General features: G+C 42.5%; 3 protein-coding genes across 3 annotated transcripts; all 3 read right to left on the minus strand.

Moving 5' to 3' along the window:
* Positions 1-1,575: 1,575 nt before the first annotated feature.
* LOC130886897 (protocadherin-3-like) lies at positions 1,576-4,501 on the minus strand. Its single transcript, XM_057789120.1, has one exon. The coding sequence runs from the start codon at positions 4,358-4,360 to the stop codon at positions 1,973-1,975; it is 2,388 nt and encodes a 795-aa protein (XP_057645103.1). The 5' UTR covers positions 4,361-4,501; the 3' UTR covers positions 1,576-1,972.
* A 4,965-nt stretch (positions 4,502-9,466) lies between these two features.
* LOC130886586 (protocadherin beta-6-like) lies at positions 9,467-12,712 on the minus strand. Its single transcript, XM_057788528.1, has one exon. The coding sequence runs from the start codon at positions 12,023-12,025 to the stop codon at positions 9,614-9,616; it is 2,412 nt and encodes an 803-aa protein (XP_057644511.1). The 5' UTR covers positions 12,026-12,712; the 3' UTR covers positions 9,467-9,613.
* Positions 12,713-16,719: 4,007 nt separating this feature from the next.
* Positions 16,720-19,268, minus strand: LOC130886587 (protocadherin beta-8-like). Its single transcript, XM_057788529.1, has one exon. It carries the CDS (start codon positions 19,154-19,156, stop codon positions 16,766-16,768), a length of 2,391 nt encoding a protein of 796 aa, XP_057644512.1. The 5' UTR covers positions 19,157-19,268; the 3' UTR covers positions 16,720-16,765.
* Positions 19,269-19,571: the final 303 nt, after the last annotated feature.

Here is a 19,571-nt window from a genome sequence, read left to right on the forward strand (position 1 = left end):
AAGAAGAAGAAGTTTTATCTCTACTGGGCGTGGTGACACACAACTTTAAACCCAGCACTTGGGGGCAGAAGCTGGAGGATCTCATTGTAAGTTCAAGGCCAGTCTGGTCTACATAATGATTTTCAGGTCTTCCAGGACTATAGGGTAAAATCACTCCTCAAAAAGAGAAGTTATAAAAAAAAGAGAAGTTATAAAGTTCTTTTTAAATAGTACCAGCTTTTATGGTCATATGTAACAGAGCTTAAATATATTAATCTTGGGGTGCTAACAATTCAGTTGATGGTAGATAAAAGCATTTCTTAGGAACAAACAAGTTAGTTAATAGGAACTTTAAAAAGGTTTTAAAGTACTTTTGAGCTGGGAAGTTGATGGGTAAAAGCACTTGACTGCACAAGTGTGAAGACTTGGTTTTAATATTGAGAACTCACATAGGACTAGACACCCAAGGCAGAAACATCTATATTTCTCAGTTCTCCTTTATGGAGACAGGAGGCAGTCACAAGAGAATCTCTAGGATCTCTGGGGCCATCTAGGCTTGTGTGTACAGCAGAAAACAGCAATGGGACCCTGTCAGAAATAAGGTGGAAGACTTGCCCAAGATTGTCTTCTGACCTCCACAAATGTCTTGGTCCAAACATACCTGCACTGTAGACACAAACACAAACACAATGGTTGCCAAGGAAACCAGGATTTGGAAATAATAGGGACAAAGTGGTACATGCAAATATTGCATCTTGTCATGTAAGTTGGTACAACCAGTTTGAAAACCTTGTTGGAAGTATAAAGTTTACTTAGACAGCTCTACCCCCAAGCAATCAATGAATGTCCATCACAAATGCAAATGTACATCTAGCCAAAATATATATGTAAGAATATTCATAATATTATATAAACAACCAAACCTTATGCTAAGACAAATGAATAATATAATAATAAATTGTGGCATACTTAGCCAGAACAATTTATATCAATAATAATAAATAACATTAAAGCAGTACTATGCATACATTTCATAATAACAATATAGAATGAAAGAAGCTTGACACAGAGTAGCTGGAACAGAACAAAAAACTTACATAGACCCCAAAGTGGCAAGACCACAGAACTGGAAGTCAGAATGTTTGCAATACTTGGGCCAAGAGACGTTGTAAAGGATCATTTATGTGGCACCTGGGGTGATAGTAATGCTTTATTTTCCTGGGGCACTAATGGCATGATCTGTTCTTATTTGGTGAAAACAAAATTAGCTGAACATTAAGAGTTTTCTTCAGCATGCAATAATTTGAGTTAAAGGCTTAACTTTTTTAAAGACTGGACAAAAAATACTGTCCATAGAAGAGTGTTCCATTGTACCATGTTTTCTTAGATATGGTTCACTACATCATTTATGGCCAATCTGTTAACAATGATTTAAATCAAGAGAATGCTGTAAATCAGCTTGCACTTTCAACTTAGCATCAAGTAGACATTAAAGACAATGACCAGAATGCACAGAAAATAAACCAATATTTGATCTTTATTAAGGCAAACTTCACCACAGGTGAGCCTGTTGATGTATGCTCATGATCCCAACACTTAGGGCAACAGAAGCAGGCTGATCACCACGAACTTTCCATCAATCTGTACAAAGTCATTCCAGATCAGCAAGGGTTACAAAGCAAGACCCTATGTCAAATAACCAAACAAAATAAGGCTCCACTAACAAAGAAGTTCTAATTTGTTGCGGCAAGTACTAGTTCTAAAAAAGAGCAAAAATAGAGTGAAAGAGGAACTTAGCATGCATTGGTAGGGCACAGAAATATAAACAAACACAATGAAGTAGAATTAAACTTTCTCTTATAGGATGAAACTTGAACAGACAAATCCAAATGAAAGGATAAATTAAACCTATATCTCAAGGAGATGTCTCTCTGTACTCTACATCAGGATTAGTTATGATAAACGAGGGGAACATCACTTCAAAATAATCGCGCTAATAGAATTCAAAACTATTGCGCACAACAGCATTTTCTCTTTCTTCAGCAGCCGCCTGGCTCTGAAGGTTAGGAAACAATGGTTTAAGAAATTTAAACTCATTTGTTCCTGTACCTCCTTTCAGACACACCTCATACTGGTAGCTCTGGGACAAGGTTCCCGAACCACTGACATCCATCAGGTGACCAGGAAAGTGTCCCTCAGGCACAGAGCATGCACCCAGAGAGCCTGCCCTGGCCCTCCTGCACAGTCTCACACCCACAAAAAGCAGCACAGACAAGAGAAAGAGCGAAGACACAGATGCCAAGGCAATGACCAAATAGAGTGTGAGGAAGTCCTTATTATGCGCAGGGTCGCCGGACACCTCAGGCAGAGGAAGGTAGGGCTGAGAGAAGCCATCCACCAGCAGCACATGCAGAGTGACACTGGCAGACCGCGGAGGATCGCCATTGTCCTTGACCAGTAGCAGCAGCATGTGCTTGGGCGCATCGCGCTCACTCAGCAGCCTGGAGGTGCGCACCTCGCCATTGTGAGCCCACACGCTGAACAGCCCTGGCTCCGTGGCCTTGAGCAGCTGGAAGGACAGCCAGGCATTCTGGCCAGAGTCGCGGTCCACTGCCACCACCTTGGTGACGAGGTATCCTGACTCCGCTGCCCTGGGCAGCAACTCTGTGAAGGGCGCAGAGGCGTTCTGCAGCGGGTAGAGCACGAAGGGCACATTGTCATTGGCGTCCAGCACCAGCACGCGCACCAGCGCCTGGCTACTGAGAGCAGGCGAGCCTTGGTCTGTGGCCCCAACGCGGAACTGGAAAGTTTGCAGGGTCTCATAGTCCAGCGCCCTGAGCGCAAACAGCTGTCCATTGTCTGCATTGATGGAGATGAGCGAGGCGAGATCCAGCTGCGGGTCGTGGGTGGGCAGCAGCGAGTAGGTGATGTGGGCATTGGAGCCCGAGTCTGAGTCTGTGGCGCTGATGGTGCCTATGTGCAGGGCGGGGCTGTTGTTCTCTTCAACAAACAGGGTGTAGGAGCTTTGATTGAAAGCGGGGGCGTTGTCGTTGACATCAGATACCTGCACTGTTACAGTGTGCTGGGTTGAGAGCCTGGGTGTGCCCATGTCGCTGACTGTGATGGTGATGTTGTACTCAGCTCTGCTCTCTCTGTCCAGTGGCCCCTCTGTCACTAAAGTGTAATAGTTCTCGAATGTGGGTTTTAAGAGAAATGGGAGATCGTTCTGAATAGAACACACCATCCTTCCATTGTCTCCGGAATCTGCATCAGAAACACTGAAAACAGCAACTACAGTCTCCGGGGAGTTTTCTGGGATAGGGGTTGTGAGCTTTCTGATAGTCAGCTCAGGGGCGTTGTCATTCACATCCAACACCTGCACAGCCACAGTGCATTTCCCCGAAAGGCCTCCTCCATCGGTAGCTGCGATTTCTATGTTATACTGGCTAGTAACCTCGAAATCCAACTCTTCACTCAGACGAATTTCTCCTGTGATGTCGTCTATAACAAATGGTAGAGAAGCTCCACTACCTTGAAACAGAGAGTAGGCGACACTCCCATGAGGTCCCATGTCTAAATCCCTGGCAGAAACTGCCACAACTAAGGCACCAAGGGGGCTGTTCTCAGGGACCTGAACCTCATAGAGCGACTGTACAAACTGGGGAGCGTTATCATTGATGTCCACGACTTCAATGCGAACTGTGGTGGTCCCAGACCTGGGTGGAGACCCACCATCCACAGCAGTGAGGGTTAAAGTGAGCTCAGGCTGCTCCTCCCTGTCCAGGGCTCTGTCCAGCACCAGCTCCGGGTATTTCCTGCCATCAGCACGACTGTGAGTAACGACATGGAAGTGGAGGTTGGCGCTGACTGTGTAGTTCTGAACAGCATTGCTCCCTATGTCAGGGTCCTGAGCTGCCTTCAAAGGAAACACAGTCCCTGGCTGGACATTCTCCGGGATCTTTAGGAGCATTTCCCTGTGCGGGAACTCTGGAGAATGGTCGTTTATGTCTGTGAGCTGCAGGTCAGTTTGGAAGAACTGCACAGGGTTTTCCTGTATGAGCTGGAAGTGCAGCACACAGGGTTCTGTCGCCCCGCACAGCTCCTCGCGGTCTAGTTTTTCCTTCAAGAACAAATTCCCTGTCTCTGCATCCAGCTGCAAGAGCTCTTTGTTACCTTTGTAATGGATTTGTGCCCCTCTGGTGGCCAGTTCCCCCACCTTCAGCCCCAAATCTCTTTCCAAATTAGCCACCAGGTAGCCAGTCTCCATTTCTTCTGGCATGGAGTATCTAATTGCCTCAGAACGAGCCTCCCACAAGAGCAACAATATAGTAAGAAAAACGACTTGCCTTTTCTCTGCTGTTTTTGCTAGAGCTGTCTCCATTGTTCAGTTGTAGTCCAGAGGGTGCTGCTTCTTCAAGTCGATTACAATCCACTAATGGGGGTTCGTAAAAATATTGAACTATATCTGATTAAAAAGACGCCTTCATCCCAAATTCTCCCAGACACCTTTCTTATTACCTTCTCCCTCAAACAGCCGCCAAAGTACTGGTTCACAGATTAAAGAGATGGCGTCCTGGGCGGCGCAGAGCTCATTCTTCAGAATCTTGGCCTGCAGCGCCACCAAGCGTCCTTATTTGTTCATGCATTTCATTTTGCCTTTTCTTTCCAAAATGAACTGTGATGTGGTTCAATATCCTTTTAATTACACACGCAGCCTAAACTGTAAGTTCAGTTCTTAACAATTGGAAATTCTAAATATGATTTTTTTCCTGAATTATGTTTTGGTTTTAAGTATAAATTTTAGAACAACTTAAGATGGCATTAAAGTTTTGTCATAAGAGTACCAAGTAGATGAATCAGGTTTCTTGTGTAGATTTATAATTTGATTTTGTGCAAGAAACTAAAGAAAATAGATACATAGAGAAATTAATTTATACTTTTTATAGATGTTTGTAATATAACATACACCTAGAAAGGGAGAAAATCTTAATTGTATAACCTATTGAGCTTTCATAATGTTTTTTAGTTCAGTTTAGATAAAAATAAAATAGACAAAAGTCCAAGATAACCAAGACTGCTATTGTTTGGTTACTTTGCTCCTTGAAAAGATAAGCATTTTGCATGTGTAGTGTACTAAGACCACCAAAGGATGAGCGTTTCAGTTGCTTCATATCGCTGTTAACATTGGTGTTGTAGTCCCAGTTTTGGTGTTTGTCTGGTCACTTCACATCTAAATTCAGCGAGCATTTGTCTGCACACTCTCATGTTGACTGACGTCAGCATAGAGTCTTGTGAGGAGCATGTTTATTTCTGATATGGTGCTTCTATTTGTTTGCTTGTTGGCATGAAGAAGTATTTTGTATAATCTGTGTAATCTCTTTTTCAGATATATATGCTTAAATATTTCCCACACCATGCCTTGAATTTTGTAGATATTGTGACTTGATCAATAAAACATCTTGTTTAGTTTGATCTGGCAATACATTCAAAGATTTGTTTAGGACTTTTAAATTTTCTTAATTTCAAGATAAAATATGTGTATAATTTGAATGTTTTCTTTTGCTGTATAAACCTATTGATTTAAAATATGTCTTGGATGAATTAAGTTGGGGCTCTTGATTTCCTTTACATCATGTTGCAAACAGATGCGCCCTCTTCTCAGGGTTATTGCTGTCCCGAATCAGGGTGGTTGCAGGTCTGCCCCAGTGCTCCAGTTTCTCTCCGATGGTCATGTAACACTCTGTTGTCTTCATTACTCCAGAGATGAAAGTCTCCTTTTTAAGTATGTTTATTTTCAATGTGTATGTGAATAAATGTCAAAAGAGTGTGAATGTCCTTTTTTTTTTTTTATTTTCAAGACAGGGTTTCTCCGTAGCTTTTGGTTCCTCTCCTGGAACTAGCTCTTGTAGACCAGGCTGGCCTCAAACTCACAGAGATCCACCTGCCTCTGCCTCCCAAGTGCTAGGATTAAAGGCGTGCACCACCACTGCCCAGCCCAGTGTGAATGTCCTTGAAGAGGTGTTGGTTCTCTGAGAGCTGGAGTGAAGGCAGCTGTAGCCCTCCCCCCCCCCCCCCGACAAGGGGAGGCTGCTGAAACCTGGACTGAGATCCACTTGATCTTGACTGCTGAGCCATCTCTTCAAGAATTAAAAGGTTTGTCTTGCAATAATTTCATGTATTTCATATAGATATGCATTCCATCCATTAATTCTGTATTCCTTTATATTTCTGTGAACTTTTACCATTCATGTAGCTTTATAAAACATATGTTTTTGTTACAGAATTGACATTGAGTCTTAAATATCAATTGTCTATTTATTTGCTCAGTCACCCTTTTTTTCAAAAATATTAACCATTTTATTTTGATGACATTGTTGTTTTATTCTAGCAATGCATCTTCTAGATCATTGTGTTATGTTTTCTCCTCTTGGTCTTCTTTATATTGCCCAGTTTTGTGATGTGCACCTATTGATTGTTGGTATGATGTAAAGTCTACCCACAATCATGATCCTGTTATCCTCTTCCAGGAGGAGCTCATCCTTTGCTCTTGGTTTGACAAAGCTCTACCTCCTTCAGTCATGCCAACTCAAACAGGCACTAAACTTGGTCAGGATTCTCTGATGTCCTTAAAAGCAAGTAATTTTGACAAATTTTAAGTTACAAACATGAATTCTCTACATCAACTCTGCCAGGTGGTTCCCAACCTATACTCTTTGTAGTTTGTACAAAATCTCATTCTGCCTTCAGAGGGTTTCCAAATTATTTTTTGTCTTCTTTCCTGGAGTTCTGAGTTGACAAGTGTCCTGGGCAGGAAAACTGACCCTAGCTCAAGTTTTCCATGCTGTCAGAGGCTACTTAATTATGGTGTCTATGTAAAAAACCCTGTTGATTATTAGTCAGTTTTATGGTTGTTTTTCTGATGTCAGATAATCCATCTAGGTTGGAAAGAATTCTACCAAGCATATGCATAATCTTTAACTTCATATTTTAAAATATTGGACTCTTTGTAATATTCAACCATGAAGGAAGAGGGATATATTTTTTTCTTCCTAATGCTGAGGAGATTGAACCTATTAGGCAAATGTCCTACTGTTGGGTTACAACAACAGAATTTGGCTTCTTTCAGGTCAGGCAGGCATCTTGAGTACTGGACACTTAGTTCAGGCTGGTATGCTGAGAACTGGACACTTAGTTCAAGCTGGTATCCCGAGTAATGGGCACCACACCACAAGAGGCATCTTGGCACGTAACTGGCAGGTCATTAAAGTTGTTTGTCATATTGAGACTTACATATATGTTTGTATTTACTTTTTCTTACCTCTTTCTCATTTCAATTTTAAAATTGAATAACCAAAATTACATTTCGAGGATGAGGGGTGGTCATCGATTTTCATTCTATATTTCATTACTTCATTATGGGAGGAAACATTAATTCAGGGAAAGAGGCAAATACTTAAACTCTATGGGAATGACATTTGAGATTTAAAAACAAACAAAATATAAATATGATCAATCTGTATACATTTGTTACATGCATGGAAAATTTATAAGGGAATCCATCACTTTGTACAATGAATATATACTAAATAAAAAGCAAAACATATAAAGATATTATATTGTATACCAAATTCTTCACTTGTTCATATTTTGGAGAAAGCTAAATAATCCTGCAGTTGTATATTTTTGGAAATCACATAATAAGTTTACTTTATTCATTTAATATGTTAATTATAATTAAGTTTAATTCATTATAGTTCAAATCAATTAAGAACCAAAACAGGCAGCACAATTGAAACATTAAATTGACTGAGGATACTTCAAGGTTACACCAGATAACCAAACAAGTGATAATTAAATATCACAAAAAGAACTGTTTTGCTTTCCATAGCTACCAAACAATATAAAATGAAAAGTATTAGAACTGATAACCAGAATCAAATAAAATACTGAAATTTCCAGAGTCTTTTGAAAGGGGAAGAGGAGCTGCAGGAAAACCAAAGGAAACATATGTACCAGAGACAGGGCCAAAGTGAACAGCTTAGAATGCACAAGTCTCTGAGTGTGGTTTCTTTTTTTTTGGTTTTTGTTTGTTTTTTTGTTTGTTTTTTTTTTTTTTTCGAGACAGGGTTTCTCTGTGGTTTTGGAGCCTGTCCTGGAACTAGCTCTTGTAGACCAGGCTGGTCTCGAACTCACAGAGATCCGCCTGCCTCTGCCTCCTGAGTGCTGGGATTAAAGGTGTGCGCCACCACCGCCTGTCTGAGTGTGGTTTCTGATATGATTTAACCATGCATGCTATCTTAGTCTTAGGTACATTTCCTATTTCTAGGGTAAAGTAGGAAGGGTTTTGGTAGGAAGAAGAGAGCAAAGAAGGCTTGTGCTCAGCCCACTTTCTTCTCTGCATATAGTCCAGAATCCTAGCCTAGGGAGTGGTGCCACCCACAATGGTCTTTCTCCTCAATTTCCCTAAGCACGATAATCCTCCATAGGTGTGCCCAGAGGTCAGGTGGGTCTAGAGCTCAAGTTCACAGCTGAGATTAACAGGAAACCCAAAGTGCTCCATTTACACTTTTATTACTAAGACAAAGGGATAAAGTGAGATCATCAAAAGTCTTGATTCTTTGGAGGACCTGAGCGCTTGCTTGTATTATTCAGATTAGGTTCCAAACAGTATTGTGTCAAGCAATGATTTAATAGGTGGAGTTATTTGTCTGTTTACTTGTTCCTTTCTGGAGCCTGAAAGTGTACCTAGAGCCTGGCATGCATGCATGGTCTACCACTAATTATACCCTCAGTCTGGAATACTTTTGTTTCATGATAGAGGTGGCAAATTGTTAATATATAAGGTTATCCGTTTAAAATTTCAAAAAGAATTGTTAAATGAATATTTATATAAAATGTGCTAGGTATGTGGTGGACAAATAACGCAACATACATGGTCCACAAAAGAAGGAAAATGTCACATTTCTAGTGTCTTAATATTTTAACAAGGGAATGTCTATAATTGGAAGACAACTATGCTTGTTAGTAATGATTATAAGGAATTTCAGCTCGCTAACAGAATGGATGATTAGTACATATGAGGTCTTAGATTTAATATCCAACAGCAATAACATAAAGCAAAAAAAGATAAACACCTTGACCATAAAAACTTGAAATTTTGGGGTGAAAACAGTAAAGTAATCAGCATGCGGGAGACAGAGAGATGAATGTCTAACAGTTGGAGGCTAGCTGAACTACATAGTGAGTTCTAGAACAACCAGAGTTACATAGTGAGAACCTGTCTTTAAAAAAAGAAAACCAAACAAGCAAAAAAAAAAACAAAAACAAAAACAAAAAAAAACAACAAAAAAAACACTCACACACAAAAAAGGGAAAGTAAATTCATTTTGTTGCATAATACTTGAGCTAAAATTAAACATTAAGGTGAAATATAGAAAAAAATGAGTTCTTAATATTCACTATACCTGAAATAACTAAAGAGAGCAAGAAAGAAAAAAACACATTTTAGCACTGGAGAACATGCATATGTTTCAATTACAATGTCAATACTTTGATTAAAGTGAATCATTTTCTTAAGAGAACCATATTGTTAGAGATTTGCCAAAAAATAAATTCACTGAACTAGATACAACAGTTAACTGAAGACAAAGCTATCCCTGCAGTGGGGACTTTCCTTGACTTCTCTCCCAGTATCCTGAAGCAGTAAGTTGGGAACCATGGGTTTGAGAAAACTGAACTCACCAGTCCCAGAGTCTCCAGTCAGACACACCTCATACTGGTAGCTCTGTGACAGGGTCCCAGCACCGCTGACATCCACCAGGTGTCCAGGAAAGTGTCCCTCAGGCACAGAGCAGCTACCCAGTGAGGCTCCCCTGACCCCCCTGCACATCCTCACTCCTACGAACAGCAGCACAGACAAGAGAAAGAGCGAAGACACAGATGCCAAGGCAATGACGAGGTACAGCGTGAGTGCGTCCTCATTCTCTTGAGCTGGATCGCGCGCCACCTCTGGCAGAGGCAGGTAGGGCTGAGAGAAGCCATCCACCAACAGCACATGCAGAGTGACACTGGCAGAGCGCTGAGGATCGCCATTGTCCTTGACCAGCAGCAGCAGCCTGTGTTTGGGTGCATCGCGCTCGCTCAACAGCCTGGAGGTGCGCACCTCGCCATTGTGAGCCCACACACTGAACAGTCCTGGCTCCGTGGCCTTGAGCAGTTGAAATGACAGCCAGGCATTCTGTCCTGAGTCGCTGTCTATGGCCACTACCTTGGTGACCAGGTAACCAGGCTCCGCCGCCCTGGGCAGCAGCTCTGTGAAGGGCGCAGAGGCATTTTGCAGAGGGTAGAGCACGAAGGGCGCATTGTCGTTGGCGTCCAGCACGTGGACGCGCACCAGCGCCTGGCTACTGAGCGCAGGAGAGCCTTGGTCTGTGGCGCCCACGTGGAACTCGAAGGTCTGCAGGGCCTCGTAGTCCAGTGCCCTGAGCGCAAACAGCTGTCCATTGTCTGCATTGATGGAGATGAGCGAGGCGAGATCCAGCTGCGGGTCGTGGGTGGGCAGCAGCGAGTAGGTGATGTGGGCATTGGAGCCTGAGTCTGAGTCTGTGGCGCTGATGGTGCCTATGTGCAGGGCGGGGCTGTTGTTCTCTTCAACAAACAGGGTGTAGGAGCTTTGTGTGAAGGCGGGGACGTTGTCGTTGACATCGGACACCTCTACTGTTATGGTGTGTTGGGTTGTGAGCCTGGGTGTGCCCAGGTCGCTGACTGTGATGGTGATGTTGTACTCAGCTCTGCTCTCTCTGTCCAGTGGCCCCTCTGTCACTAAAGTGTAATAGTTCTCGAATGTGGGTTTTAAGAGAAATGGGAGATCGTTCTGAATAGAACACACCATCCTTCCATTGTCTCCGGAATCTGCGTCAGAAACACTGAAAACAGCAACTACAGTCTCCGGGGAGTTTTCTGGGATAGGGATTGTGAGCTTTCTGATAGTCAGCTCAGGGGCGTTGTCATTCACATCCAACACCTGCACAGCCACAGTGCATTTCCCCGAAAGGCCTCCTCCATCGGTAGCTGCGATTTCTATGTTATACTGGCTAGTAACCTCGAAATCCAACTCTTCACTCAGACGAATTTCTCCAGTGACTTTGTCTATTACAAATGGCAGAGAAACCCCGCTGCCTTGAAATAGAGAGTAGACTACCTTCCCATATATCCCAGCATCTAAATCCCTGGCAGACACCGTCAAAACTAAGGCATCAAGGGGGCTGTTCTCAGGGATCTGGACTTCATAGAGCAACTGTACAAACTGGGGAGCGTTATCGTTAATGTCCACGACTTCAATGCGAACTGTGGTGGTCCCAGACCTGGGTGGAGACCCACCATCCACAGCAGTGAGGGTTAAAGTGAGCTCAGGCTGCTCCTCCCTGTCCAGGGCTCTGTCCAGCACCAGCTCTGGGTATTTCCTGCCATCAGCTCGACTGTGAGTAACGACATGGAAGTGGAAGTTGGCGCCGACTGTGTAGTTCTGAACAGCATTGCTGCCTATGTCAGGGTCCTGAGCGGCCTTCAGAGGAAACACAGTCCCTGGCTGGGCGCTCTCGGGAATTGTTAGGAGCATTTCCCTGTGCGGGAACTCTGGAGAATGGTCGTTTATGTCTGTGAGCTGCAGGTCAGTGTGGAAGAACTGCACAGGGTTTTCCAGTATGAGCTGGAAGTGCAGCACACAGGGTTCTGTCTCCCCACACAGCTCCTCGCGGTTTAGTTTTTCCTTCAAGAATAAATTCCCTGTCTCTGCATCCAGCTGCAAGAGCTCTTTGTTACCTTTGTAATGGATTTGTGCCCCTCTGGTGGCCAGTTCCCCCACCCTGAGCCCCAGATCTTTTTCAAGGTTAGACATCAAGTAGCCAGTCTCCACTTCTTCTGGCACGGCATATTTTACTGTCTTACAGTCAGCCTCCCACAAAAGCAACAATATAGTAAGAAAAACGACTTGCCTTTTCTCTGTTGTTTTTGCTAGAGCTGTCTCCATTGTTCGGATGCAGTGCATAGGGTGCTGCTTCTTCAAGTTGATTACAATCCACTCACGAGGGTTTGTGAAAATATTGAACTAAATCCGATTAGAGGGACCCCTCCTTCCCAAATTCTCCTAGAAACCTTTCTTATTACCTTCTCTTTCAAACAGCCGCCAAAGAACTGGTTCACAGATTAAAGAGATGGCGTCCTGGGCGGCTGCAGAGCTCATTCTTCCGACTCTTAGCCTGCAGCGCCACCAAGCGTCCTTATTTGTTCATGCATTTCATTTTGCCTTTTCTTTCCAAATTTTAACTGTTTCGGTATTCTTTTAATTTATACATAGATATAATTTAATTTATAATTTTGTATATGTTTCTGATATGTGACTTCTATTTGTTTGCCTGTTGGTGTGAAGAAATACCCTGTATATTCTAGATAATCTCTTTTCCAGATAGATATGCTCAAATATTTCCCACTCAGTGCCGTCATTTCGTTGATATTGTGGTTTGATCAATAAAACATCTTAATTGTGTTTAATTTAATTTGTTAATAATATTCAAATTTGTTTAGTACTTTTAAATTTTCATAATTTAAGGTCATAAGAATAATGTGTATATTTTGAATGTTTTCTTTTGGCATATATATATACTTATTCACTTCAAATATGTTTTGAATGAACTAAATTGGAGTTCTTGGTTTCCAAATGCCTTTACACCATGTTCCAAACAGATGCGCTTCCTTCTGAGGGGTGGTCACTGTCTTGAGTCAGGGTGGTTGCAGGTCTGCCCCAGTGCTCCAGTTTCTCTCTGGTGGTTATGTTGTCTTCATTACTCTAGACTTACCATGGATTTTATTGAGATGAAGGTCTTCTTTTAAAAAAAGTCTGTTTTTAATGAGCAATTTTAAAATCACATAAATGACTTGGAAATGCAGATATTCCTCTCGACATCATGTGTAACCTTCCTCCCTATAGATATCCCCATCAAACTGGCATGCTTCTTACAGTTGATGATCCTACATGTGCACCACTGAGCCCATATTTTAAATTAAGGCTCCCACTTGGTGCTATACAGTGTGAAGGCATGGATAAATCTAATCACACAACATGTATTTTTAGAATATCATAGTTTCATTGTCTCTTCCCACCCCCTCCCCATCCTTTAAATCTATCTTTCTCTATCCTGTCTCATTAGAAGACCTGGAAATCACTGATAGTTTTTCTTCCTCTATAGTCACAATTTTGCAGTATTGGTTTCTTTCAGTCTAGTGACTATGACTCACAAATGTGCACTTAGGTTTCTTAATGGCCTTCTATACATTGACTGCTCATTTCTTCTTGATGTTGAACAACAATACCCTTTTTGGATCCTCACAGAGACACAGGAGTGTAGAATCTAGACTTACAGGTGATTTTGTTGGACCACAACTGGGTCTTTTGGAAAAGCAGCAAGGTGTTTTAACCACTGAGCTACCTCTCATACCTTTATTTTCTATGTTTTAAAAAGATTTGTTTTTATTGATTCTGTGTTTGTGTGATGTGTGTATATTTCAGGAGAGTGTGAATGTGCTTGCAGAGGGTGTTGAGTCCCTCCGGGCTGGAGTGGAGGCAGGAGTAGATCACCCTGATATGGGGAGGCTGCTGAAAACTAATCTGAGATAGATCCACTTGATCTTAACTGTGTGCCATTGCTTTAAGTCTTTTTTAAAAGAAAAATCTGTATTTGTTTAAGGTATCTCATATTGACATGCATTCTATCCATTAATTCTCTATTCCATTATTTCTATGATGTTTTACTATTTATATAGCTTTATGACATAATTTTTATGAAATTGACTTTCGATCTTAAGTTCCATTTTCTTATAAAATCCTCTTCCTATTTATTTGCTCAGTCATTCTTTGTTTCAAAGATTTAACCATTTTATTTTGATGACATTGTTGTTTTATTCTAACACCGCATCTTCTAGGTTGGGATTATATAAAGTCTGCCCACAATCATGATCCTGTTATCTTCTTCCAGGAGGAGCTCGCCCTTTGCTCTTGGTTTGATAGAGCTCTACCTCGTACAGTCACGCTAACTCAAACAGGAATCAAACTTGGTCAGGATTCTCTGATGTCCTTAAAAGCAAGTAATTTTGGCAAATTTCAAGTTACAAACATGAATTCTCTACATCAACTCTGCCAGGTGGTTCCCAACCTATACTCTTTGTAGTTTGTACAAAATCTCATTCTGCCTTCAGAGGGTTTCCAAATTATTTTTTGTCTTCTTTCCTGGAGTTCTGAGTTGACAAGTGTCCTGGGCAGGAAAACTGACCCTAGCTCAAGTTTTCCATGCTGTCAGAGGCTACTTAATTATGGTGTCAAAAACCTGTTGATTATCTTTTAAGCAAACTGTCTGTAAGACTCAGTTCTCATATAAGTGACTTTCTGTTGCACTGAAGTAATAATTTCTGACATTTAGTCAGTTTTATGGTTGTTTCTCTGATGTCAGATAATCCATCTAAGATAGAGGGAAATTCTACCAAATGTATGCATAATATATAACTACATATTTTAAAATATATGAATTTTTGTAACCTTTGATCATGGAGGAAGAAGGATATATTTTTTCTTCTTAATTATGGGGAGATTGAACCCAGAGACTTGAATCTTTAGGCAAAAGTTCTGCTGTTGGGCTACAACAAGAGACCTTAGCTTTTTTCTCTTCAGGCTGGCATCCTGAGTACCAGAAGAAGCATTTTGGCACATAATGGGAAAGTCATTAGAACTGTCTGCCATATTTACGTTTGCACTTTTCTCACTTTTACCTCTTTCTCACTTCAATTTTAAAATCAAATAACCAAAAATTACATTTTATGCATAAGGAATGATCATCCATTTTTGTTTTACATTTCCTCACTTCCTTATGGGAGGAATCATTAATTCAGGGAAAGATGTAAATAATTGAACTCCAGATGACACTTGAGATTTAGAAACACAAATGATAAATGTGATCAATGTGTATACATTATGTACATGCATAAAATTCATAAGGAAATCCATTGCTTTGTACAGGAAAAATATACTAGCTAAAAAGTAAAACATAAATAAAAATTAGACTATAAACAAAGACTTTCAATTATTCATACTGCCAAAAGTTCAATAAAGCTTTCCTTCAGTTGTATCCATACAAATTTACCTTGCTACCAATCACATAATAAGATGATCAGAACTGAGAGCCAGAATCAAATAGAATATTGAAATTTCCAGAAATTTCCAGAATCTCTTGAAAGGGCAGGAGGAGCTGTGGGAAAAACCAAAGGAAACATATGTACTAATGTAAACTAGAGACAGGGCCACAGCTTAGAACGCACAAGTCTCTGAGTGCAGTACATGATATCATGAAACCATGTAGGCTGCTTTAGTTACTGTTCCTATTTCTAGGATAAAGTAGGAAGGGTTTTGGCTCACAGTTCAAGATTACACCAGATGGGGAAGGTGACTTGAGCAACTGGTCACACTGCATCTCCAGGCAGGAAGAAGAGAGCAAGGAAGGCTCAGCCCACTTTCTCCTCTTCATACAGTCTAGGATCCTAGCCTAGGGAATGGTGCCACACAAATAGTCTTCCCATCTCAATTAACCTCAGCACGACAATACTCCATAGCATGCCCAGAGGTCAGGTGGGTCTAGATCTCAAGTTCACAACTGAGATTAACAGAAAACCCACAAAAACTCCATTTACACTTTTCTTTCTAGAACAAAAAAGATAATATGAGACCATCAAACATCTGGATTCTTTGGAGGATTTCGGAAGTTACTTCTGTTGCTCAAATTAATTTTTTAACAGTATTGTGTCAAGCAATCATTTAACAGGATGTGGGTTTTGTCTGTTTATTCCTTTCTGCTGCTTGGAAGTGCACCTAGGGCCTGGCATGCATGCGTGATCTACTACTGATTCTACCCTCAGTCTCAAACACTTTCATTCAGTGATAGAGGTGGCAAATTAATAATAATAAGGTTATCCCTTTAATATTTACAAATGAGATTGCTAAAATTAATATTTATAAAACCAAGTGCTAGGTATGTGATGGCCAAATAACACAGACAATCTCCAGCTTATGTCGTCCACCAAAGAAGAAAAATGTCACCTTTCTAGTGTCTTAATATTTAGTACAGAGAATGGCTATAATTTGGAAGACAAGTATGCGAATTGTTATGCTCATGGTGACTCAGGGTAACTGTCAGGAGCTTCAACCGTGAGTGATGCTCACTACCTAAATGTGTGGTTAATGTAAGAGGTCCTCTATTTAATAACCAATAGCAACAAAAAAGGGAAAATATGGAAACACCTTAGCTACAAAAACTTGAAATTTTATGGCAAAAACAATAAAGTAGTTGGCATTTGGAAGATGGAGAGGGATCGATGTCTGCCAGTGTGAAGCCAACCTGGTCTACATAGTGATTTCTAGGACAACCAGGGTTACATAGAGAGACCCTGCCTGAAAACACAATACAAACCAAAACAAAAACCAAGAAGAACTAAACTGAACAAATCCCCAAAGCAGGTCAAATAAAATACCTTTTGTTGTCTAATACTTGATCTAAAGTAAAATATATGTTGAAATAGAGAGAAATTGTGTTCCTAATATTCATTATGCTTGTAACTACTAACCACCGTTTTCATAATTGAGTAAATGTATATGCTTTGATTACAGTGCCAATACAATACAATTCACTCAAGAGAACCATTTTGCTGTAGATTGGGCAAAAATAATTCACCTAACAAAATACAACAGCTAACTGAATACAAAGCTCTCCCTGCAGTGGGGACTTTCCTTACTTTCTCTGCCAGGATCCCGAAGCAACAGCTGGGGGATCATGGGTTTGAAGAAATTGAACTCACCAGTTCCAGAATCCCCAGTCAGACACACCTCATACTGGTAGCTCTGTGACAGGGTTCCCGTGCCGCTGACATCCACCAAGTGGCCAGGAAAGTGTCCCTCAGGCACAGAGCAGGTACCCAGAGAGGCTGCCCTGGCTCTCCTGCACAGCCTCACCCCCACAAACAGCAGCATAAACAAGAGGAAGAGTGAAGACACAGACGCCAAGGCAATAACCAAATAGAGTGTGAGCACGTCATTGTCGTCCACAGGGTCGCGCGCCACCTCAGGTAGAGGCAGGTAGGGCTGAGAGAAGCCATCCACCAGCAGCACGCGCAGAGTGACACTGGCAGACCGCGGAGGATCGCCATTGTCCTTGACCAGCAGCAGCAGCATGTGCTTGGGCACATCGCGCTCACTCAGCAGCCTGGAGGTGCGCACCTCGCCATTGTGAGCCCACACACTGAACAGCCCGGGTTCCGTGGCTTTGAGCAGCTGAAACGACAGCCAGGCATTCTGGCCAGAGTCGCGGTCCACAGCCACCACCTTAGTGACCAGGTAGCCAGGCTCTGCCGCCCTGGGTAGCAGCTCTGTGTAGGGCGCAGAGGCATTCTGCAGCGGGTAGAGCACGAAGGGCGCATTGTCGTTGGCGTCCAGCACCAGCACGCGCACCAGCGCCTGACTGCTGAGCGCAGGCGAGCCTTGGTCTGTTGCCCCAACGAGGAACTCAAAGGTCTGCAGGGTTTCGTAGTCCAGGGCCCTGAGCGCGAACAGCTGCCCATTGTCGGCATTGATGGAGATGAGCGAGGAGAGATCCAGCTGCGGGTCGTGGGTGGGCAGCAGCGAGTAGGTGATGTGGGCATTGGAGCCCGAGTCTGAGTCTGTGGCGCTGATGGTGCCTATGTGCAGGGCGGGGCTGTTGTTCTCTTCAACAAACAGGGTGTAGGAGTTTTGAGTGAAGGCGGGGGCGTTGTCGTTGACGTCAGAGACCTCCACTGTTATGGTGTGCTGAGTTGTGAGCCTGGGTGTGCCCATGTCGCTGACTGTGATGGTGATGTTGTACTCAGCTCTGCTCTCTCTGTCCAGCGGTCCCTCTGTCACTAAAGTGTAATAGTTCTTGAATGTGGGCTTCAAAAGAAATGGGAGATCGTTCTGAATAGAACACACCATCCTTCCATTGTCTCCGGAATCTGTGTCAGAAACACTGAAAACAGCAACTACAGCATCAGGAACATTTTCTGGGATTGAACTAGTGAGCGAAGATATGGTGAGTTTAGGGGCGTTGTCATTCACATCCACCACCTGTATAGTTACACTGCATTTTCCTGAAAAGCCACCACTGTCTGTTGCTACAATTTCCATGTTATAATAGGGAGTTGCCTCAAAATCCAATTCCCCTTTAAGGCGAATTTCTCCTGTGACGTCGTCTATAACAAATGGCAGAGAAGCTCCATCATCTTGAAACAGAGAGTAGACTACACTCCCATAAGGTCCCACATCTAAATCCCTGGCAGAAACTGCCACAACTAAGGCACCAAGGGGGCTGTTCTCAGGAATCTGAACTTCATAGAGCGACTGTACAAACTGGGGAGCGTTATCATTTATGTCCACGACTTCAATGCGAACTGTGGTAGTTCCAGACCTGGGTGGAGACCCTCCATCCACAGCAGTGAGGGTTAAAGTGAGCTCAGGCTGCTCCTCCCTGTCCAGGGCTCTGTCCAGCACCAGCTCTGGGTATTTCCTGCCATCAGCACGACTGTGAGTAACGACATGGAATTGGAGGTTGGCGCTGACTGTGTAGTTCTGAACAGCATTGCTCCCTATGTCAGGGTCCTGAGCTGCCTTCAAAGGAAACACAGTCCCTGACTGGGCGCTCTCCGGGATCTTTAGGAGCATTTCCCTGTGAGGGAACTCTGGAGAATGGTCGTTTATGTCTGTGAGCTGCAGGTCAGTGTGGAAGAACTGCACAGGGTTTTCCAGTATGAGCTGGAAATGTAGCACACAGGGTTCTGTCGCCCCACACAGCTCCTCGCGGTCTAGTTTTTCCTTCAGGAGCAAATTCCCTGTCTCTGCATCCAGCTGCAAGAGCTCTTTGTTTCCTCTATGATGGATTTTCGCCCATCTAGTGGTCAGTTCCCCCACCGTGAGCCCCAAATCTTTTGCCAGATTAGCCAGCAAATATCCGCTCTTGGTTTCTTCTGGCATGGAGTATCTAATTGCTTCAGAACCAGCCTCCCACAAAAGCAACAACATAACAATAAAAACGACTTGCCTTTTCTCTGTTGTTTTTGCTAGAGCTGCCTCCATTGTTCAGATGCAGTGCAGAGGGTGCTGCTTCTTCAATTTGGTTTCAATCCAGAGATAGTTTGGTGAACAAGCTCGAATTAAATCTTCTTTAATGCCTTACCAACCCCGGGGATTTCTCCTCTAGTTGACACTTAAATATCTTCTTCTAGGGAGCAGACAGCGTTCTGATTTTCAGCTCACTCTTGTTTCCTGGGTATTTGCGGAGACCGGCATTCTCACTCTTAGTCGATGGCGCCACCAAGTGTTCATTTTCACGATTGCATATAGTTCTGTCTTCCTAAATTATAAGCCTGCTTTTGAGATACAGGTGTTTCTCCTGATACAGTTTATGTCAACTCCTAAATATTGGCAGTGTAAGCATACATTTGCTGAGCTACTATTAAGTGAATGTATATTTATAATATAGTATCTTAGT

This window comes from Chionomys nivalis, chromosome 14 (assembly GCF_950005125.1).
Source record: "Chionomys nivalis chromosome 14, mChiNiv1.1, whole genome shotgun sequence".
Classification (NCBI taxonomy): Eukaryota; Metazoa; Chordata; class Mammalia; order Rodentia; family Cricetidae; genus Chionomys; species Chionomys nivalis.